This window comes from Miniopterus natalensis, chromosome 11 (genome assembly GCF_054644295.1).
Source record: "Miniopterus natalensis isolate mMinNat1 chromosome 11, mMinNat1.hap1, whole genome shotgun sequence".
Classification (NCBI taxonomy): Eukaryota; Metazoa; Chordata; class Mammalia; order Chiroptera; family Miniopteridae; genus Miniopterus; species Miniopterus natalensis.
Window position 1 is genome coordinate 44,928,232 of NC_142091.1, and position 24,865 is coordinate 44,953,096.

General features: G+C 40.6%; 1 protein-coding gene across 2 annotated transcripts in view; it reads right to left on the reverse strand.

Annotated features, from left to right (window-relative positions):
* SBF2 (SET binding factor 2) overlaps positions 1–19,435 on the reverse strand; it is a 313,031-nt gene extending 293,596 nt beyond the window's left edge. For both annotated transcript variants that reach the window (XM_087821725.1, XM_087821727.1), the window contains exon 1: positions 19,367–19,435. In XM_087821725.1, coding sequence (XP_087677851.1) covers positions 19,367–19,421 — 55 coding nt within the window. In that variant the 5' untranslated portion in view covers positions 19,422–19,435. The remainder of the gene's footprint in view (positions 1–19,366) is intronic.
* Between the last annotated feature and the right edge of the window lie 5,430 nt (positions 19,436–24,865).

The following is a 24,865-nucleotide window of genomic DNA, read 5'->3' on the forward strand; positions in this document are numbered from 1 at the left end:
GTTATTTTAATAATTATTTATCTATTATCATTCTCTTCTGATTCAGTAGTTTGGGTTCTCCTGTTTGATAACAAAGAAATTAGATCAATTTTAGAAATTATATCAAAATTTTTAAAGCCCACAATTAATTTGTTCCCACCCACCCCCACAATCTGTTAATAAAAATTTAAATCTACGTGTTTATTTTAATAAGATTTACTAACTTTAACAACTTATTGAATTGCATCCACTAAAGGTACAATTTGGTATAGGCAAAGACAGCTAGTATTTGAGTGTTACTACATATAAAGTAACAACTCAATAATAAAATGATGAATAATGCAATTTTGATATGGACAAATAATTTAAACAGACACCAATAAGCAAAAAAAATAATAATTAGCATCATTAACCATAGGAGAAACCTAGAAATTAAAGCCATAATGCAATACTACCACACACACCCTAGAATGGTTAAAATTTAAAAGACAGACAACACTAAATATTCATGAGATTGTAAAATAAGTTGCTGGTAGGGGTGTAAAATGGTACAACCACTTTGGAAAATGTGTGGCAGTTTCTTATAAAATTAAGTATAAACACACCTATGCCCCAGAAATCCAACTGCTAAGGATTTACCCAAGAGAAATGAAAAAGTATTTTCACCAGAAGACTCACAATAATATTCATAGCAGTTTTATGCATTATTGCCAAAAACCGGAAACAGTCCAGTTATCCAACAACAGAATAAACTGTTATATATTCACACAATGAAATATTATGCAGCAAAAAAACCCAACCAGGTTCAGATAGAACAATGTGGATGCACCTCAAAAACATGCTGAGTGAAAGCCTTACAAAAAAGGAGTCCATACTGTATAATTTCATTCACATGAAATTCTAGAATGAGTAAAATTAATCTATAGTAGCCAAAAAAATATCAAAACAGTGACAGTGACTACCACTGGGAGGGTGGGGAAAAGAACTGACGGGGGAAAAAGCAAAAGGAAACAACTTGGGGTAATGGTACTATACTACACCTTGATGGGGCTTTGGGTTATAAAGATGTACAAAATTTCCAGGAATGTAAACTTAATATTTATATATCTCACTATATGTATATTTTACATCAAAAGAAAATGGTTGCCTGGCCGGGCGTGGCTCAGCAGTTGAGCATCAACCTAGGATCCAGGAGATGGCAGTTCAATTCCCGGTCAGGGCACATGCCCGGGTTGTGGGCTCGATCCCCAGAGGGGGACATACAGGAGGCAGCCAATCAATGACTCTCTCATCATTGATGTTTAATCTCTCTCTCTCCTTCTCCCTTCCTCTCTCTAAAATCAATAAAGATATATTTTAAAAAAGAAAAAGGTCAAAAAATACTGATTTCTAAGTCATGATATGTATGCCAAACTCATTCTGGGGCAGTACACTGATATCAACAATTTAATTCATTACTAAAGGAATGAAGAGCTTGATTAATATGTGATAAAATAGATATAGTCAAATATTAATTGTATGATGTAGGTAGTAGGCATGCTGTGTTCACTGTAAACTTTTCAACTTTGCTGCAGCTTTGAAATTTTTCATAATCAAATGTAGAAACAAACAAACAAAAAAAACCTTACCCAATCCTTCAAGGTTCAACTCCAAATCAATTATTTCCATTAGCCCTTTCTTGTAATCCTCAGCATTCTGAACACTAATCTTACTGCACATAGCATTCATCTGGTAATTTTATGTCTTATCACATATTGTCTTATAGTTATAAAATAGAGGGTAAGCCTCCTGGGGGCTTCTTTTTGATGGGGGGGACAGATAAGATTGTAGTAATCTATTGCTTATGCTTTGTATGTAAGTATAAATTCTCTTACAAACCATAATGTCCAAAAGACAACCTGTCAGTCAACTAAAATATAAATATATACATGTATATATATGTACATATATATACACACACAACAAACACACAAACATACACACTGAAAACCCAAATAAAACCACGATAACTTTTAACCCAGTGCCCTTGATTTTTTGAATCCTTGATTATTAACGAAATATCCTATGCCTACTAAACTTAACTAATGAATTCACTTGTGTAGACAGAATTGGTTGATGCTTTCTCAAAATATTCTCTGAAGAGCTATGGCACTAGAGGTCTCAGATCTTTATCTGATGATAAAGATATCCTCAGAGAGTTATATGGAGTCTATAATTTTATGACCATATAAGAAACATATATGGGAAAACACTTATATAAAAAGTGATGACATTCTTTAAAACTGATCAACATTTTCTCATTGTTCAATAAAACATTTAATTAATCCTACAGAAGTTTTATTACTTTCCTCTTTCAAAAATTATGCACAATATACATATAGGACCTTATAATCTCCTGTCATTTTATAGATTCTTTCTATACTTGTTAAAGACCAATAATAAAACATTTCAGAAACTTCTGTTATCCTCATTTTTTAAAAAAGTCAGCATAAGGAATCAACATTTATGTATTGGACAAAAGTAAATTAAGCACATATCATTCATATTTTATAGTAATTTTAATGATTCTATATTTGTATCTCCAAAAGAAAAACCATGAAGCTAGAAATATCCGACATAGCACATACTCAAACAAGCTTTGTTTTTGTTTTATCTGGATTGTCATGACATACTCTGGAAAAAACTACAAGTTACTTTCTGTTTATAGCAGCTGCCCTCAGACCAAGTACAAATGACCAAGAGAAAGATTATTATATCCTTAAAATATTAATAACTATGGTTAATGCAAACTATAGAAATCTTAATTACTAATATCAAGAGAAATGCAGTAACTTTTGGACAAAACTACGTACTTTATTTTTGCTGTTGTCTTGTTCATCCTCACCGGAGGATGTTTTTCCCATTGATATTTTTAGAGAGAGTGGGGGGGGAGGGAGAGAGAGCAACATCCACGCGAGACAGACACACTGACTGGTTGCCTCCGGCACCTGCCCTGACGGGGGCCGGGAATCGAACCTTTGACTCTTCAATCCGTGGGCCAACACTCTAACCACTAATAGAAACAGAGCAATGGGAGAAAAATTTAGGAAGAAAAATATAACACTTTGAAGTTAAAGTGAGGGAGAAAGGGAAAAGGGTGGCAAGTTTCTGAATTGGGTGAATGATCACGAGGAAAAGGTCTGTCAGATCCAGGTATGTTTACTTAAACCTGCTGAGTTTCCAATTCCTGTGAGACATTTTGGTGGATTTTTTTCTTTAGGCAGTCCCACCTCCTCGCCCCTACTATTACCTTACTAGTGTCTTCTTGATGTCTTAGAGCTGTCCAAAACCACCCAATCGTTACAAATTTTGTAGGTTTCATACTGATATGCGTGTTAGTATTTTAAAGGAATTTTCTTTCTCTGCTAGTGAGACTGATCAAGCATAGCAAAATTTAGATAATTTCCTTAAGAATAAAGCCAGTATATCTCTCCCCCTACCCAATCACTTAACAGCCACTTGACTGAATGGCTGAAAGGAAGCCTTTTGGCATTCCTTATGAAAGGCTGCAAACCTTTCTTTAAAGCAGAAGAGTCCAGCTTTTTCCTAAATGCTCTTCTCCTATTAGTCTATCCCAGTGATTTTCAACCTTTTCATCTCATGCCACATAAACTAATTACTAAAATTCAGCAGCACACCAAAAAATAGATTTTTTGCCAATCTGACAAAAAAAAAGGTAGGATTTTGATTCATTCACACCAGACAGCTATTGTTATGTTGGCTGTCATTTTTTTATTTGACAATCTAAGGGGAAAAAGGCCAGTGCCCCTGACTAAACAGTCAGGTATTGCATGTTTTAAAAATTCTTGCACACACTAGTGTGACTTGGGACACGGGTTGAAAATTGCTGGTCTAGCCCTGGTGGGGGGTGAGGGGGGACCCTCAGTTGGAGTGTGGTCCCGTACACCAAGAGGTGGTGGGTTCAATTCCCAGTCAGGGCACATACCCAGATTTCTAGTTCCATGCCGTCAGGGGCCTTTTGGAAGGAAACCGATCGATGTTCCTCTCTTACGTTGATGTTTCTGTTTCTCTCTCGCTCTCTCTCTCCATGCCCCACCCAGCTTCCTCTCTCTAAAATCAATAAAAGAAAAAAGAAAAAAAGAAAAAAAATTGCTGGTCTAACCTGTAAAAGAGCATTTGATATCTGGCTTGTTTTTAGTTGTACGTGCCTGGCACGTTATAGTCAATAAGCATTTCTCAAATAAATAATTAAATAATATACTTACCTGGGGATCCCCTAGTTTCAACAGAGAATTTGTGCACAGTTTAAAAATATAAGCCTTAGACTTAAAAAACCCCAGATTCAGATACTGATACCACCAGCTCCAGCTGTATAACCTTGAGCAAATTAATGCCTCCAAGTCTCGGTAACTTAACCTACCTTATATATTTATTGTGAGAAATTAATAAAATTAAATAAAGCCTTGCATATAGTATTTGATAAATGGCATCCATTAATAGAAATTATGTGTCCCATCTTTCACACAATTAAAAAAGGCCAGAGACTATTATATAATCTCCTGAAACATATTATGATAACTTTATCAAATGCTATAGTGTTTTCAAATATCCTTCATTCTTCTACAATCACATTCCTCAAACACACAATCTGAGCAATAGCAATGAAAAGGATTTGGGGGGAGGGGAAGAGAGTAATGCAGTTTTTTAGTAATACAGTTAACTTGTATTTTCAAAAACCTTCAGTTTTTTACTACCCTAAATAAATCCCTACTGTTGTTCCCTCTCTCTCATTTCTTTCCTCTAAAAAAATGAGTTTTATTAAACTAATCCTGTATAGATTTTAGTTTACTCAGGCTAAAGTTATTTGGTAAAACATGTCTCAAAAGAAAAACAAGTAACATTCTTTTCAAATTCCATACAACTGCGTGGGACAATTATATAAAGCATTTGTAAAATTCATTCCAGTTCCAACTCCTAATTTCCATTGCAAATTAATTTTCATACTATTATTTTCCAAGTTTGTTCTGACACTTAATTTCTCTGTCTAAATGAACTAGACTTAGCTTAAGTTGGAAAAAACAAAGGACATATTTTTACCTACAAGCAGATGTTATTAACTATAAACAGATCTTTTTTTCACTTAAAAACTTGACCAGAAAGTAGTTATTTTGTTTAAACAAGAATCTTCCATTTCAAATTTTTAAATCTAACGTTTAAAATTTTTAATTGATTTTTTTGAGAGAGAAAGAGAAAGGGAAAGAGAGAAACATCAATGTAAGCAAAACATCTATTGGCTGCCTCCGCCACAACCTACCAGGGATCTAACCTGCAACCCAGGCATGTGCCTTCACAGGGCATCGAACTGGCAACTTTTCGGTGCAAGGGGCAATGCCCAGCCAACTGAACCACACCAGCCAGGGCTAACTGTTACATTTTAAGTAAACTACAACAAAAGAATATTTGCTTTAAGGAGAAAGCTTGAGATGTCAAGTTCCCAAACAAGTTATTTTCTTCAAATCATGGTACTAATTGTCCTTGTAAATTAATGAAGTACAGAGAGTTACAATAAATCAAGGAAAAAGAAATCACATACAGACTGGTCTCAACCATGGGAAATGGGTTTTCAAAGGAAAATATAAATTCTTTTTCCTAAGTCAATCTATTAGAAAAATCACTCAAAAGAAAGCCCTACAAATCTGACTATTCAATAAATACTCAGTAAATTATTATTCACCTCCCATTAGGTAAAGCAGTCTGCTAAAATAATAGAATTTTCTCTGCTGAAAGGACTTTTTTCCAATTTCAAAGATTTCTTTACTCATAGAACACTGGGATGTATTTATATCATGTCCTCAAGGGACTCTTTCAGCCTCAATAAATCAGACAAATACAAAAGGTAAGACCTTGGAATTTTTAGAACTCAGATTCCTAGTTTTTAAGTAGTCTTAGGACATAATAAAGGCCAAAGACAAGTAGTAATTTATAATATTTCAGAGACATGACTGGAATTAAGTATATGCTCTGATCTTCCTGATCCAGTCCCTTAGCATTCTCACCTTTGTGAAACTATGCAGTTTCTTCTGTTGTTGCTTAAGCAATCACTTTTAAGTGATTTTTTTTCCTAATTAAAATCCCCCTAAAGGAAATGGAGGTATAAATTTACACAATCTTTCTGGAAGACAACTGAACAAACACCTCAAAATTATTTTTTTAAAGGTTCTTTTGACTTTCAGGAGTGGCTGGAATAAGAAGTTAAATGATGTTTCCGAAGCTCTCTCTCTCATTTTTGGACTTTCTTAGCCTTTGTTCAGTATTTAGATATACTCACAAAACACAGTAAGTAAAATACACATTGGCAGCCCCAGCTTTCTCACAGGGTCCTACCTTAGTCATCCCTGTAAAAAAAGAGACTTTGTTGTTCCTTCCAAAAGAAAAGACCTAGAAATGGCTCTAATTGGCCCAGCTTAAGGTAAGGGGTGGGAGTAACTAAAAGTGATGCTTTCCCTGGGACCATAGCGAACAGAAGACATGCTTATCCTATTACTCAGCCATAAAAAAAGAATGAAATCTTACCATTTTCGACAACATGGATGGACCTAGAGGGTATTATTAAGCTAAATGAAATAAGTCAGAAAAAAACAAATACCATGATTTCACTTATAAGTGGAATCTAAAGAGCGAAATAAACAAAATAGAAATAGATTCACAGATACAGAGAACAGACTGATGGTTACCAGAGGGGAGGGTGGGTTGAGAAGCTGGGTGAAAAAAGTGAAGGGATTAAGAAGTACAAATTGGTAATTACAAAATAGTCACAGGGATGTAAAGTACAGCATAGGAAATACAGTCAATAATATTGTAATAACTATGTACGATGCCAGGTGGATACTTGAAATATCAGGGGTACCACTTTGTAAAGTATATGGTTGTCTAACCACTATGCTGTACACCTGAAACTAATACACAATAATACTGAATATAAACTGTAATTGAAAAGTTAAATTAAAGAAGACATGCTTCCCAAAGGAAGGGAGGCTGGGCAGAAAATTAACATGTTCATTTAAATGTACATATCCTTTGACCCAGCAATTCTACTTATAGGAATTAAAACTTACACTATTACTGTGTGCCAGACACTGTTTAAATTATTTACAAAAATAAACTCATTTAATCTTTATAATCTACCTCTGTGAGGTAGATACTACTATTTATTATTGTCCCAGTTCATAGATACAGAAACTTAAGACAGAGAAAAATTAAACAACTCGTCTAAGGTCAGAACTACTAAAAGGCAAAGCCAGGAATCAAATCCAGATGACCTGGCTCCATCCCATGCTTTTATCTACTAAACTTTACTACCTCTCTCTGTATCTACTTGTTTCAAGAAATTAAAGATGAATGCAAAGATTTAGCTAGGAGGACTCATCACAGCACTATTTATAACAGCAAAAAATTTAGAAACAACCAAAATGTCTAATCATAAGAGATTAGTTGCTAAAATTATTATATGTACATTAAATTATGTTAAAACTTTGTAGCTAATAAAAATTAATTCTATGATTTTATGTGCGTGTGTGTGTGTGTGTATGTACACACACACACACACACACGAAGGAAAAGCAATTGCAAAGTCAAGGAGAACCACCTTGATTCCTTAGGAGAATGGCAAGTCCTTCGCCATAGTTGAGGCTTACTCATTTGCCAGTTATCAGCTACTCACAAACTTCCTTGTCTTTCAACAATTACTTTAATAGCCTCAAACCTCATGACACACAAATACAAATCACTCTTGGCAATGTGGTGATTTTACTATACCATGTCTTTAAAATTATCCATTAAAAATAAACAATCCCTACTGAGCCTCTATATAATATGTTCATAGGAGAAAAGGCCAGTTATGCAGTTTTGTTTTGGCTTTTAAATTAGATCCTTTGGTGACTAATTACTGTTTTATCATTAGTAGGGGAAAAAAGACCCATTATACAAGAGAGTAAAAAGAAAACAATGGGATAAACAGCCTTCAGAAATCACTCCTTCAATTTTAACTGTACAAATTAAATCGGTCCAGTACTTAGATAGTTTGAGGCTTAAACTATTGTTTTTTAAAAAACTGCTTTAGCCCGGGCGGGTGTGGCTCGGCGGTTAAGCGTTGACCTAGGATCCAGGTGATCGGGGTTCGGTTCCCAGTCGGGGCACATGCCCAGGTTGTGGGCTCGATCAATGACTCTCTCATCATTGATGTTTCTGTCTCTCTCTCCCTCTCCTTTCCTCTCTCTGAAATCAATAAAGATATATTTAAAAAAAAGATATATTAAAAAAAACTGCTTCAACTAACATTGCCTACTGAGTAATAAAAATGGTATCATTATTTGTTCAGATTAAAATCAAACAGGAAAAATTACAAAGTATTAAATATATATAAACACACAGTTCTACAGAACTTATTTTTCTTTTAGAAGTTACAAAAAACATACTCGTTTAGTTGTGCTTTGATTTGTACATGAATGCTATGACCATGTTTCCAGGTAACATTAAAGTTTTGTCAATGTTAAGACCACGGGTGGAAAACAGGTACAAATACAAAGGTGCCCTCCTCCCACACCTCCCTATGGATCTCTTTTTCTTGCACTGAATTCTAATATAGCAGGCCAGTTGATACTATAGTTTAAGGCCTGTAGATAAGAAATGAAATATCTCCTGAAGCACAGTCCTGGCATAATCATCCAGAAAAGACAGATCCTTGGACAGGAAACTAAAACCAGTAAAGTGGAACTTAGATATGTTGGTGGAGGGCAGAATGGCACCAGGTGTTAGACCCGTGGGGTCGGACAGGACCTCAGTTCAGCAATCTCAGTACTTGAGTTCTGGCTAAGAAAGAATTCAGAGTCAAGACTCAAACTATAAGAGAAAGTTTATTTAGAAAATCAGAGGTGGAAGAAGTGAGTGGTAGAAGAAATGGGCTCAGGAAACAAGTTACAGAGGCAAAAGAAGGGCCCTTGGAGCTTAGGAGAAAAGAAGGTAATGGTAACACGCCTGTTGAGGAAGCAGAGGGGCAAGGGAAAGGCATGGGTGTACTCCAAGGATAAAGAACATTCTGAGTCCTCTGTCCTAAAGCTTTTAAGGGTGGAGGTCTTAAAAGATCTAAGCGTAGGATCTCAATAGAATATTCATCAGCTTTCCAGGTGGGTCCTTTCAGTGGTCTCCACTGATTGGTCGGCTCCAGGACAAGGGGTCATTAATCAATGCAGCTCATCCTAAGGCCAGCTGTGATGTCATTTGTCTGATTTTGCTGATTTTCTGGGCCTGGAGCTGAAATACAACTGAGGCCTATAAGTTATCTCTAGGGAGGAAAGGTCAGGGGGTCTAAACTGCATGACCAGCAATGCTGTTGCAAATGGTTAAGATTTCATTATTTTTATGGCCAAGTAATAGGGGAAGCATGTCTTCTATTTGCTGTGGTCCCAGGGAGAGTGTCACCCAAGTGAGGCCCTTGTTTCCCCAATTTCTCCCTTTGCTAGGCACCAGGGGCTCTTCTCCCTAATGACCTTTTGAACCTGGCCTATGGTCCTTCCTCCGCTCATATCTAACTGCCTACCACAGATAGATCTAACAGGAATGCACAGTCTGTTTTGCCCCCCTCTAAGGCCTAGACTTAAGGAGACATGTTGAAAGGAAAGGTAATCTCCATCACATGACGGCAGGCCAGAAACGAGGTAGGACAATATCCCCTTATGAGACCACAGACAGAAAAGGAGTCAACTATACCTTGCTAACCAGATGACTGATTTAAAAGTCACTCTCTGGCTTCATTACCCTTTTGTCTTGTTTTGTTGCCTTTGGAAAAGTCTTATTTCAATGTTTCCGCCTGTTTCAGTTGCATCTCAGCAAATAAAGAGGAAATGATTGGGTGGGGAGGTTGTTATTTGGGCCAGAATGTTAAGAAAAGGTGCCATTCCATGAGAACACTAGAGAAATAGAAGAATTAGAGCTCTGAGGTCAAGCTAACCCTTCTGAAGTGGTGGCTTTCCTTCCATTTCCAACGTTGGAAGACTGGGGTTTCATTCTATGAAGTAAGACACCTAGAAAGTTTCTGTACAAGTAGCTACAACCAAATTAAATGTGCCGCCCGGATGGGCACATACCTGGGTTTCAGGTTTGATCCTTGGTTTGATCTGGCCAGGGAGTGTATGGAAGGCAACTGATCAATGTTTCTCTCTCTCTCTCTCTCTCTCTGTCCTGCTACCTCTCTCTAAGCATGTCCTTGAGTGAGAATTTAAAAAAAAAAAGTAGCCAGCATTATAAAAACTGCAAGAACCATTGTGTTTGCAGTGGGTTGAATAGTCCCGCCTGAAACTGATATCCACCAGAAGCCCAGAATGTGACCTAATTTGGAAACAGGGTCTTTGTCAATGTAATTAGTTAAGAATTTCGCAATCAAATCCTCCTGGATTTAGGGTGGGCCCTAACTCCAAAAATTAATGTCTTTATAAAAGGAGAAGACATGCACACAGACAGAAAAGAAGGTTATGTGAAGATGAGGCAGAGATTAGAAATACGCTGCCCCACATCAAGGAAGCCTAGTCCTGGAAGAGACAAGAATGGATTCTTCTGCAGAGTCTTTAGAGGAAGGAAGCACTACCCTCCCAGCACCTTGATTTCAGACTTCTGGCATCCAGAGCTATAAGAGAGTGTCTGTTGTTTTGAGCAGCCAAGTTTGTGATTATTTGTTATAGCAGCCCTAGGAAACTAATACAGTGTTAGAGAGCTAACCTGTAGCTATTACACAATACATTGTACTGTTTTTAAAACATTTTCAAAAGTAAGGATTATTTCTCTAGTACTTCCCTATAATTAACACTCCCTTAAAACTCAAGCTTTTTTTCTTTTCTGTTCTTAATCTTTTTGTTCCCATACTCCAAAATAATCAGTGTCTGTAGAACAGTACATACAATTTTTAAAATCTAGCCTTTTTGAAATTCATTTAAACTTAAGCAGCAGTTGTATGAAATATTTCCACAGGCAAAATTATTTTTTCATTCATTTTTTTCAGCAACCAATATAAAACTTACAGATATAAGTGAAAAAGAACACTACTTTCTGAAAAATTCCACAAGATATTAATAAGTGTAATAAAAAGCAAAATAATTATGAAATTATGTTATTTTTTCCTTCACAATGTAGATTATGGAAATGAAAATTTTAAATGAATAGCCTTCACTTTATAAACAACTTACAACCCAAATCATTACTCAAATTCAGCAATAATTAAATAAAACATTAAATGTTGTGATACGTAATGATCAGTTTTGATGATGGTAATGTTTTAGAATTAAGAAATACTAGTCCACCAACACAAGGATTTAGTCAATGGCTTCATTTTTGTAACAATTTTTTTTTTAAATATATCTTGATTGATTTCAGAGAGAGGAAAGGAGAGGGAAGAGATAGAAACATCAGTGATGAGGGAGTCATTGATCGGCCACCTCCTGCACTCCCCCTACTGGGGATGGAGCCCACAACCAGGGCACATGCTCCGACCAGGAATCCAACCACAATCTCCTGGATCACAGAGCGATGTTCAACCACTTAGCCACGCCCGGCTAGGCTTTATAACAATTTTTAAAGAAGATCACAACATCTTGGTCACAACCACCTATAATATATAAATTAACCTACAACTGAGACATAAAATTATTGCTCAAAAAGTTATTTTGAGATGTTAGATTTCTTAGGAATTCATTATTTAGATTAAATTTAAATGCTTATCCTGAAACCACTCTCTTAGCACCCTTAACCACTATCTTTTCCCAATACTTCCGTCCATTAATGCAGTTTATATATAGATTTCTGGTTCTGCAATATGCCTATGTGACCTGTCACCTCCCACAAAGTCCCCACAGCTGATCATTGATATGTTTTGATGTACACCATTATAGAATATCTCCAAAACACATGAAATAGCGCCCAGCCGGGCGTGGCTCAGCGGTTGAGCATCGACCTAGGATCCAGGACATCGGGGTTCGATTCCCGGTCAGGGCATATGCCCGGCTTGCGGGCTGTAGCCGATCAATGACTCTCTCATCATTGATGTTTCTATCTCTCTCTCTCTCCCTCGCCCTTCCTCTCTCTGAAATCAATAAAGATATATTTTTTAAAAAAAGTGAAACAGCAAGTTTATTGTACAAACCCCTACACAGACTAGAGAGGCAGAGTCAGAGCTCACTGATGATGTATTTGTATCCTGTATACAGACGTTTAAGACTCCAAGTCCTAAGGAACTTTCTTCCCATACATATCCCCACCCTTTCCAGCATCAACTGCTTTCATTCCATGGATTTCCACTCTTCTTTCTGCTTCAATGTACGCTCAAATCTGTCCTATACATTTTAAAACTCTCTTTGGACCTCACTATTTCTGCAATTCAATTGAAAAATGTCTTACTAAACACTAATCAGCCAGATACCTCTGGGATATAAAAAAATTTAAGTCTTTTTATACTGAAGAGAGAGCATTCAAAGTTTCTCGACCAGATACTTTTTTTAAAAAGATTTTTTAAATTGATTTTTAGAGAGAGAGGAAGAGAAAGAGAGAAAGATCAATGTGAGAGTGCGAAACATTGATGGGCTGCCTCCTGCATGCCCCTACTGGGATTGAGCCTGCAACATGGGCATGTGCCAGCTAGGAATGGAACTGGCAACCTTTCTTTCAGTGCATGGGATGACACCCAACCAAGCCACACCAGCTAGGTCTCCAACCAGATAGTCTTACCTCTAAATATCAAATGAGTCAAAAAATGGTCTTAACCTGCTGCCTCCACTTCCTATCCTTTTTCCTGCTTAACGTTTTGCAACTTGGTTTACAATACAACATTCCAGATAAAACAATTCTGGAGTAAGACTATCCTTGATGTAAATTCCCAAAGGACAGTGTGTTGTACTGAAATAAAGACATCAGGAAACTTCTCATCCATGATTTGCCACTGAACAGCTGTGTAACTACTCACAAGTAACAATGGAGGGTAAGGGGGTAAAGAGACATACTGGTTCCTTATTCATAAATTGGGTTACATTAGATGACCCATACAGTTAACTTTCAACTCTAAAATTTTATGAAATGCAAAGATCTTCATTAACTGCACAACTCACTGATCTCTGCCACACCTGACACTGAGAAATATTCCCTTGCTTCTTATGACTCTGGATTTCTGAAACAGAAAACTCTAATTTATAGTGGTTATGTCTTTCATGTAAACTTATAAAGTTAGCTTTCATGTTAAAAAAAAAAATCCTGAGGACAGCTATGGCAATCCCACTATAAGTCATTAGGGATCCAGATTCTTCTTGGGTGTGGGCCCTTACCTATATGGCCCCGGTTGGCTGCTGGAGCTCCAGTCTTTATATCAGCAGGCCAGTCTCGGGAAAAAGAAAAGCTAGAAAGGCGCACCCTCATCCTTTAAGAATACTTTTGGGATAGTGCACTCATCCTTTCCACTTACATCCACCTGGCCAGAACGCATTCACATGTTTAATATCTGTTAGAAACCTGAAAACAGCCTCTCTTCTGTATGGCCAAATATGTAGCCAAAAATCAGGGGTTCAATCACCATCAAGGAGAATGGCCATTGGGGAAAGCTAAATGTCTCTCCCAAACTCGTCAACCCCTTCTTTTATGGTTCCTTTTATTTTCCATCCTCTTAGCAATCGTGTTCCCCAAAGCTCAGTCCTTGGTCCTCTATTCCTGTCTCTACGCCTACTTTCTAAGGGCACTCACACAGTGCCATAGCTCTGTCTACTCTAATGATTCTCAAATTCTGTGTGTCCAGCCCCTGCCTGTCCCATCTTAAAACCCATTATCTTCCAAACCCACAAAGACAAGTAAATAATTTTAAAAGAAAAACATTTTCAATCTTCTTACTTAAGTCACAGTATCACAAATACCCCAGACCTTCAGGTTTGAAATTTTAAAGTAACTTCTAACTCCTCTTTCCACTTTCCACAAGCTATGAGTTACAGGTCATAGACAGCTTCTAAAAAGAAATGAAATACAATAAATAGGACCAAATAAGGTTTATATAGCATATGACCGGGAATGTGGATTTATCAAAACTGGCTTTGCACCCCTGAACACTACTGTAATATCCTAAAGTCACTACCTAATTATCAAGTCCATGAGCCTATTTGCTATAGACTGAATGTTCGTGTCCCCCCAAAATTCCTACGTTGAAACCTAATCTGCAACGTGATGGCATGTGGAGGTGGGGCCAAAATGATGGTATTTGGAGGTGACTAAGTCATGACAACAGAGTCCTCGTGAATGGGGTCAGAGCCCTCATAACAGAGACCTAGAGAGCTGTCTTGACCCTTCCACCATGTGACGATGTGGTGAAAACAGGGCCATCTACGAGTCAGGAAGGGGGTCCTCATGAGCCCCTGAATCTGCCTGTGCCTTGATCTGGGACTTCCCAGACTTCAAAACTATGAGAAATAAATGTCTGTTGTTTAAGTCACTCAGTCTATGGTAATTTGTCATAGCAGTCCAAATGGACTAAGATACTATTTTTAGTCATCATTACATGCCATTTTCAGAGCTTTTGACATTTATTCATTATTCTCCTCAAAATTCTCTACACCCAGGGTTTCCATGATACCACACTATCTCAATTCTCTTCCATTACTACTGACCACTCCTATTCAGTTTCCTAACTGCTGTTGCTTTATCTACTTCTTAAATATTGAATTTTCTCTAAGTTCAATTCTTAGGGCACTCCTCATTTCACTCTACACACATTTCCTGAACAATCTCATTTTTTTTTCTTTGTACCTGAAAATCAGCTATTGGTAACTGCAAATTAAGTATCTAATCTTACCTTCTCTTAACCTCCCGACCCATATGCCTAACACCTAAATAGCACCTCAACCTTGATTATAGGCAGGCACCTTTAATTCAACATATCCAAAACTAAGCTCGGCATCTCTTTCCCTCATCCAAATTCATTTCTTCTGCATTCACGCATATCTGCATTCATATCTGCATTCACGCATCACTACCCACCCAATTACCCATGCTAGAAACTTTGGTACCCTCAATTATTCCTTCTCCTTTACCCCTCACCTCCATTCATTACTCAATTTGATAATCTGAGTTTTCCAATTTTTCTAGAATCCATACCTCCCTTTCTAATCCCACTGTAAAAGCTCCTGAGTTTTCTTGCACTGGTCTTTCTCCCTCCAGTCCACTGCCATCTGAGTCACGTTTCTATGTTGTTTCTTGCTTTTCAAGAACCCCTACTTCTCAAGAGACCTCGCTGCCTACATTCAGGTTAAATTGGAGAGTCTGATATACAGAGTTTTTCACAATCTTGGCCCAGCCCACTCCAATACCATAGCTTACCTAAATTCTCATCTACACTACACTTCTCTTCACCCCTGGAACAAGACGTTCACACATTTACATGTTTTTCTCTCTGCCTATAATCTCCTCCTCCCTCCTTTCTGCAGGGCAAATGCTTACTCATCCTACATGACTTGATTTAAACATCACCTCTCTTGCCCCGCCGGGCACGACTCAGCGGTTGAGTATCGACCTAGGATCCAGGCAATCAGGGATCTATTCCCAGTCAGGGCACATGCCTGGGTTGAGGACTTGATCAATGACTCTCTCATCATTGGTGTTTCTATCTCTCTCTCTCCTTCTCCTTTCCTCTCTCTGAAATCAATAAAGATATATTTTAAAAAAATAAAATGAACATCACCTCTCATAAGAAGTCTTTTTTCCTCAACAAAGTGGGTCTGTCATCTTCATCTATCATTAGTTATTTCAAGGCTGTCTCCATTAATGACTGTGTTAGGAACAGTCTTACTCTTTACTCATTTAATTTTGTTCTAGCATTAGCACAATGCCTGGAAAGCAATAAATACTTGTCAAATCAGTGCATCCCAAATGGTTCTTGACAAGTGGCAACAAACAGCAACCAAGAAACCCCAACAACTTCAATACAGAATGGGGAGGGGAGGAAACCCAGGATGACTATAAATTACAATAGTTCAATAATAACCAATTAACAATTTTTAAAATGTCTCAAACTATGCTATTTCAGTTATTGAGCATAAATTTACCTTTTAGCTTATCTCAGCGTAAAACTAATGAAATATCTATTACTTCAAATGCTTTCTCTAATATACTTAAGCAGGTTGATATGAAAATACAAAACCTCAAATAATTTTGATATTTCACTTCAAGTTAAATACCATCTAGATAAATGGATGAAATTCTAAATGTATTAATGGGCAGCAAAAGTAAACAAAAAGGAAAAAGTAAAGCCTTTTCAAGGAATTAACCTATGTGGTCATTATCAATTTTCCTTGGACAAATCTCAGTAAAAGGAAAAAAAATAAAGACAAGTAAAGATAGCTGGATAAATAAATAACTTAACCTATTGGAAACAAATGGTATTTCCTAATTTTTGTGCCATAATACAAATGCAAAATCAGGAAAATGAAGTCCTGACTTCAAATTATCAAAATTAAACTGTCATGCAGGCAGAGTGTCTCAGTTTGGTTGAACGTCCTCCTGGACACATACCTGGGTTGCGGGTTTGATCTCTGGTCAGGGAATGTATGGAAAGCAACAGATCAATGTTCCTCTCTCACATCAATGTTTCCCTCTCTCTCTCTTTCCCTTCATCTCTCTGAGCATGTCCTCGGGTGAAGATTAAAAAAAATAAAATTAAACTGTCATAAAAATCAGTGGTTTTCAAGATCTATTCTCCTCAGCATGACAGTAGTTTGTAAGAACACAAAACTGGAAACTAGTTAAATATACAGGAAGATTGAACAAATAAGTAAATATATTAAGGATAACAGAAGCTGGATTTTTCACTGACAGAGAAAAATGTTACAAATATGAAAAAGGAAATAACTAGAATGGACCCTGGAGTGTTGGGCTGAAATTGGAGGTACTGGTGTGAACTCACTGTCTTCTCAATATATACATATAAACAAGTAATATAGGTGTGAATGTGCATTTGAGTGTGTGTACAGACATATATTTCCCAGCTCTGGGAGCAGTAACAAACCAACAGCAATAAACACACTGGCACTGAGATCTTAGCTTCTAAGTGTCCTTCTCTACTAGAAGGATCCAGGGTTCCCTAGAGAAATAAATGGCTGATTCCAGGACAAAGATAAGGTCAATACAAGATAAGCCCAGAACCTACTCCTGTGCCAAAAAGTAAAGACACTCTCAAAGAATGATGGGGACGTGTCATAAGGACACAGCAGCCAGCATGAATGGGCCAAATAAGAAACAATTTGAACACCCAAATAAATAATAACAAAATATAATCCACTAAAAACACAGAAAACCATGAGTCATACAGATATAAAGAAATACCTTAGAAGTTTGATGAGGAACAAGGTATTTACATAGTTTCCAAGCAATCCTCACGAAAACTACTTATTAACTACTACATATTAACTTTACAGTGAAGAACCCTAGCAGACATTGCTTCTATCAAGTAGTCAAAGAGAAAATCATCAATAATGGGACAAACTGAAATTGTGCACCAACTAACAGGATGCATCCCTTATATGATCTTCCTGCCCAAGTACATAAACCCGGATGTGTCTAATCATAACAGAACAGATAATCCCAAACAGAGGGGCATTCTACAAAATAACTGTCCTGTAAGCTTCCTAAGTGTCATAATTATGAAAGTCAAAAAGATGAAGGAATTGTGCCAGATTAAAGAAGACTAAAGAAACATGACAAATAAATGCAACACATAATTCTAACTGGGCCCGTTTGCCAGTAAAGAGATTAATGGCTCAAACAACAAACAAACAAGACTTGAACCACTGCGAGAACTGGATGGAATACTGTATCAGTGTTAATTTCCTGATTTGATGATTGTATTGTGACTATGTAGAAGAATATGCTTGTTTGTAGAAAATGCACACTACAGTGTTCTGGGATGACAGGGTCAGCAGCTTCAGGGGGAAAAAACTCTTTGCACCATACTTGCAAGGTTTCTGCAAGTTTGTGACCGTTTCCAGTTTTGTTTTAAGTGAGAAAAAAACAATATCACTAAAAATGAAATTATGTTAAAAATACCACTGATTCTCCATATTGTTCATCTTCCTAACACCAGACTATGCAAAACTACTAGGAAATAATACATAAAATTTTGGGGCCAGAAGATACTTTAAATATAGCTCAACCCCTTTTCTTAACAGTTGACCTCAATGAAGTCATGAACCTGGTGAAAGATTTAAAGAATATAAAATTTTCCATTAAAGGTTAGTAAGAGAGGAAGAACGAAAGGAACAGTGGACCAAGAGTGGGTAGAACAATGGTATTCTGACGCTACAAATAGCCATGACCATCAGCAAAACACTGTCTCAGCATTTCCTCTGAAAAATAAAGGGACTGTCTAGCTGAAATCTAAATAAAATTCCTTGCAAATGTGCAGCCAGAATTACCCAGAAATAGATGCGCTACCCGCGTTCAATTTATTACATGATGCTTAGCTACACAGTAGTACAAAGGAATACAAGCACGAAATAAACGTGCATGTACCCTGAATTCTCGTAAGTTTCAGACCTTCATCAATTAAACTAAAATGCAATGTGTTTGCCAAACTGTTCCTCATGAATAAAATTCTGAGACGAATGAAAATAAACAATTAAAAGCCGCATTAAAGTGCAACAAGATCACCTCGGGCTGTCCTCACTTAAAAGACGGAGTTCAGAAGCATTCTAAAATGACCGTCACACTAGTCCTGAAGTAACAGGGCGCATTTCCTAGAAACGCCTGGAAGCGCAGGGTCCGTCCCCCTCCCCGGCAGCACCGCGCGTTCCCGGGCCGCGCCGAGCCGCCCCCAGGAGCACCGGGCGCGGGAGCCCTGGGCTCCCGGCACTTCCTCCTGGAGAGGACGGCCCCCCGCGTCACCCGTCACTCCCTCAGGATGCAGGGCAGAAGTTCACCCCGGAGGAACCGAGCACAGTGGGCTGCCGCCCTCCCGGCCCGGGGGGCCGGCCCAATCCCGCCCGCGCCGCCGCGCTGCCCTCGGCACTCAGCCCCCTCAGAGCTAGCCTCCGGGCACCCGGACTCGGCCCAGCGGGCCCAGCCGAGCCGCCGGCCGGGGCGGACGCGGCCTCCTCCCCTCCCCCGCCCCCGCCCCCGCCCCTCGTGCCGGTCCCGCACGCCCACCGCGAGGCTCGGCCAGGCCCAGAAGGCCGGACGCCGACGCCCAGCTCGGACGCGGCCCGCGGGGGCCTCCCCGCCTCCCCGCCGCGACGCCCGGCCCGGCGCAGCCCACGGGATAGCGGCCGGGGCCGGGGGGCGGGGGCGCGGAGGCCCGGGGGCGGTGCCCACCCCACACCCTTACCTGGCTTCTCGTGATCGTAGCCTACTACGATGAAGTAATCGGCCAGCCGAGCCATGACCACCGCCGCCGCGCCCGAGAAGCGGGTGCCCGTCGCCGCCCTCGCCGCCGCCGCCCACCGGGCCCGGGAGGGCTCAGCATTTTCCCAGCTGCAGCAGTAGCGGCAGCGGCGGCGCTTCAGCCATGTTTGACAACCGCGGCACGCTCTGCGCCTGCGCCGCTCCCGGCGCCCGGCTCCCGCTCCTCCCCGCCCCCACCCGCCGCCGGGCGGCCGGAGTCGGACGGCGAGCCCGCCCCGCCCGCCGCGGGCGGCTTGCGCCTCGGGGCGTGGGGAGCGGTCAGCCCGAGGTGTTCCCGCCACGTGCCGCCGCCGCCGCGGCTCCAGGTGGTGCACTTTGAGACCCGGCCGCTCCTTGGCGGCTCGCTCCACCTCCCCCTCCTCCGGTTTTCCTAAAGCAGGGTGTCTGTCCTTCCTTCCGCCTTCTCAGCTCTTTCTGGATTTGATACGAAGAGACAGGGATGGTTGAGGGATCCCCTGAGGAAGTTTGCTGCTTCCCTTCACCCCCACCCCCAAAGACCAGATTCTCCCGCCCTGGGCTGGCAGCGCGGAATTCGCACCGCCGGGGCTTTCGCGGCACGTTTCCTGTTTATGTTGTGTGGACGGGAATGTCAGGAACATGCCGCCCGGCAGGGGGGCGGCAGAGGCTCGGGCGCAGTCTCGAGAGGCGTCCCGGACCGCAGTGCCGGGGGGCCGGGGTTCCCCGGAGGCCCGGCGGGGCGGGGCCCGCGCAGGATCGCGGATCCCCGGGACCCTCCCGAGCTGGCGGGGGCAGCCGTCCGGGGAGCCCGCCCCCCCGGGAGCCCCTCCCGCCGCAGTCCGGGGCCCTGGCAGCAGGAGGGGGGGTGACCTCCAACTGCCTGCTCAAGCACGCGATCGAGAGGAATTAATGAGCCTCGTCCCCTGACCTAAGAAGTATCTAGGTCGCTTTCCTTTCTGCTGCACCTCTTATTGATCATATCGAATCTGGCTGGTGAGACACCCAGACGTCTGGTCATCTGTTCGTATCTCACGAAGTGTTAGAAGCGGGATATGTTACACGTGGGAGACTGAAGTTTTGGGAATCTCCATGGTTTGCAGATGTGATCAGCTTCATGGCTGCTTATCGCTACTCATTATTAATTGGGAACTTAACCCTTACCATTTACATATGTCTTAGCAAAGTGTCTGGTAAATGCTTAACAAGTATTTTTAGTCAGTGACTGTACAGTTTCTCCAACTACCAGGAGGAAGCTGCAGTGGCTGGAACTCTGAACTGGGCGTCCAGAGAGCTGAGTGTCTCAGCTCCTGAAAGTTTACTGCAGTTGATCATTTCCTTTCTGTGTCACACTTTCTTCACCTGCAGTTTGAGAGGGTTGGGCTGCCCTAGAAGAATTTAAACTCCCAGGAAGGAATATTTACACTCTAGGAGTGTATTTGCAAATTGCTTGTTGTCAAACTGAAATCAGCCTTACTGTAGGGGTGGAGGAAAGATAACAGATTCATCTTGAAAATAATTAAACAAAGAAAGCATAAATCACTCCTCATGTAAGAATCCTCTCTATAGCTTCCCTGAAAGCTCATCATCCAATTTGATCACTTTCAGTAAAGAGCAGTGTTGTTACTTCCTTGGAGGCTGTGGGTTCCACTGTATTACAGACCTTTTGCTAGTTCTTCCATGGTAAGTTCTTCCTTATTATGTCATAGTTGTCTTGTAACTTCCCCTGATTTTGCTCTCTGGAACTACGCAGAAAAAACTAAAAATCTTTCAGATTTTTAAGGCAGCTATCACGTTCCTTCCCCATTTTACTTTTTTAAAATTAAGGTGAAATTTACATATCACAAAATTAACCCCTTTTAAACTGTACAGTGCAGAGAGGTATTAAGTACACTCACAGTGTTGTGCAACTATCACCTCTATCTAGTTCCAAAATGTTTTCATCACCCAAAAGAAAATCCCATACCCATTAAGCAGTCACTCCCATTTCCCCTTCCCCAAGCCCCTGGTAACTACTAATTTGCTCTCTGTCTCTATGGATTTACCTATGTTAAAGAAAAAAAAACACAGGCCCAAAATGGGGACACTTATGCTAAAAGCCCATGATACCAAACCTAGATTTAATACCTGATCTAACTGCAGTTTCAGCCTCTCCCAGAAACATAATGGACCAGTATGGAACTGTCTGGTAAAGCACCAGTGAGGTAATCTGTCACATTCGCCCTCTCCACAGCCCATAGAGAGAAGAGGCAATCTGCGTGATAAAAACCCTTCTTTTACTCGCCCCTCAAAGAAAAGATGTGAGAGCCTAAGAATGATCCTTTATTTTCTTTTGTTAATAGCTCTCTTGCCTCTCAGCCTCCTTTCTATAAAAACCTCCCATTTGTGTAACCCCTCAGAGCACTCTTCTAGTTGTTGCCTAATTCATGAATCAATTAAAGCCAATTAGATTTTTTAATTCACTTGGTTGGATTTTTATTTTTAACACCTATTATAGATATTCCATATAAATTCCATCATACAATATGTGACCTTTGGTGTCTGGTGTTTTTTCTTTATTTCATTTAGTATAATATTTTTAAGCTTCATACACATTGTAATATGTATCTATATTCCATTCTTTTATGGCGGAATAATAATACTCCATTGTATGTATATACCATATAAAGTCCTTTCTTGTTTCCTGTGCTTTTGGTGTCATACCTAAGGATCCATTGCCAAATCCAAGGTCATGAATATTCATTCTTATGTTTTCTTCTAGAAGTATCATAGTGTGTGGGTCCCGAATGAGTCACCCCATGATGTGCGTCTATGATATGTAGATTGTTTTGACCTAAAGGTAACTTTAGCCACAGGCTCAAGAGAAACTTCTGCCCCCAACACTGAAGACCTAGAAAAACTTGAATTAGAGGCCTTGCCCATAAGAGATTACAAGAGAGAACTTCTTAGCCCTGTCTGGGTAGCTCAGTTGGTTAGAATGTTGTCCCAATAAACCAAGGTTACAGGTTCAATCCCCAGTGAGGGCATATACAAAAATCAGCCAATGAATGCATCAATAAGAGGAACAACAAATCAATGTTTCTCTCCGCGCCGCCCCCCCGTGTCTCTTTCCCTCTCTCTGTAAAATCATTAAATTTTAAAAAATTTAATTAAAAAAAAAAGAGGTAAATTCTTTTGACCTATCTATAGGGCAGGGCAAACTTCCGTTTACTAAAGGTCTGCTCTTATCATCCTGCAATGACCTTTTGAAGTCTGCAAGGCACCTTACTTCATCCCTAGCTCAGGATGTCTTACATATCTCAATCCCCTTTCTATCTCTGAAGCTCTCCTGCATGTGGGGTCTCTGGCTCTTTCATGTATGTGGGGTTCCCATACATATGTATATATTAAATTTGGTTATTTCCTCTTGCTAATCTGTCTCATGTCTATTTAATTAATAGACCAACCAGAAGAACCTTAAGGGTAGAGGAAAGTTTGTTCCTACCCCACAATAGTTTAGCTTTTGTATTAAGGCCATTGACCTATTTTGAATTAATTTTTATGTATGACATGAGGTAGGGCTCCCATTTTACTTATTTTGGGGAGGATCTTTGTCGATAAATGGGTTTCAGTAAAATAGAGTGATGGTTTGTTGGAGAATAAAAACTCCAATAGAATCTTAGTCTCTCTCCACCCAGCCTCTAGCACTTGGCTTCTGCCTTCATACTGGCCCCTTTGGATGACCAGGACTTGGTGGCTGTGCCCTTAGGGACTTCTGTCTTCCTGGCCAGTGGTACAGATACGGTCTTGGACCCACTCTCCTTAGGAGGAGAAGAGCTTTCAGCCCTTCCCAGCCCCCTGAGCAGTGGCCTCTTTCGGGACTTTGCTCCCAGTCATAGCACCATTCTCGCCGTTGGTGATTATGAGTTTTGAACTCTGACTCCCAGCTTTGGTTTTCCTTTGGGCCTTGGCATCTGCTGGGCTGCTCTTTCTGCCTTGGACCTTTGACTTCCCATGGGACCCACTGGTATAGGGAGGCTTTCTCTGCTTGTCAAGGGGCCTTCCTGGCCTTGCCCACTCTTGCCTTGCAGTCCCCTTTCCCCTTTCCCCTCCCTTTCCCCTTTCCTCTCCCTTTCCCCTTTCACTTTCCCTTTCCTGGGGGTGGGGTGTGTGCTTGGGAACTAATTTTAAGCTACCAGTGGCCTCATTGGCCTTGAAGTCTGTGAGCCTCATGAGGAGGCCACATTGTATGCCAGTGTCCAGGATCCATTTCAGGGGGTACTTAAGTCAAATGGCATCTAATGTAGGGTACTTTCTAAACCTTGATGGCCACCACTGAGGTGACTAGGCACTGCCCTCCTGCCTACAGTGCCTCCAGGACCATGCGCAGCACAGCTGGGCAGTCATGCAGTGTTTAGACATGCTGTGGCTTGGGCCTGGCTTTTCAGTTCCAGACCACTCAGATGTGGAGATGGTGGAGGGAGAGAAGGTGGAGGAGGTCGAGGTGTCACTGGAAGCCACTCTCTCAAGAGCCATTGCACAGGCAGAGGCTGTCACAGCGGTCTTTTTAAATGTGTTGTCTTCAAATGTTCACAAACTCCAAATAAGCAGCATCTGGCCTCAGCATGCTCTGTGCCTCTTGCTAAGTGGCCTCAGGCCTGGCACTAGTGGCAGCCAGCCTCGGTTCACATCTTGGCCTCTCCTGGACATCTCCAAACCCAGCACAAGTAGCAGCCACCTGCAGATCACTTTGTAGCTCATACTGGGTGGCCCCTGGGCAGGGCACAGGTGGCGACTGACCTTGGTCTGCACCTCTCAGGAGGCCCTAGACCCAGTGCACTTGGAGGCCAGCTTCGGGAAATACTGGAGCACCACCCAACCACCTCCATGAGTGACACACTCAAGGGTTGGAGTTGGCAGTCTCGAGAGCCCTGCTGAAGCAAATCATGCTCCATGGGGTAAGCCCCTGCACAGGAGCTCCTCCTCTGTAGTCATGGTCAGTCCCCTTAGCCTATTGGCCCTCCCATTGATGTGCCAACAGCAATCAAGTTTTAACTACAACAGGAGGATACATATAGCTCACACAAGGTGCACACCTGTAGTGCCCAGCTTCAGTGACCAGGGAGTCTGCACCACTAGGCCCTACAGGACACCTACTACATAAGGCCACCCTACCAAGATCAGGAGACATAGCAGATCTACATAATACACAGAAACCAACACAGAGAGGCAGACAAAATGGGGAGACAAAGAAGCATGTCCCAAATGAAAACAAAACAAAACAAAACTCCTAAAAAAACTAAATGAAATAGAGGGAGCAAACTACCAGGTACAAAGTTCAAAACAGTGGTTATAAGGATGCTCAAGAAACTTAGTGAGAAGATCAATAGCATAAGAAAAGACATAGAAACCATAAAAAAGAGCAAGTCAAATGAAGGATACAATATCTGAAATGAAGAACACACTAGAAGGAATCAACAGATTAGAT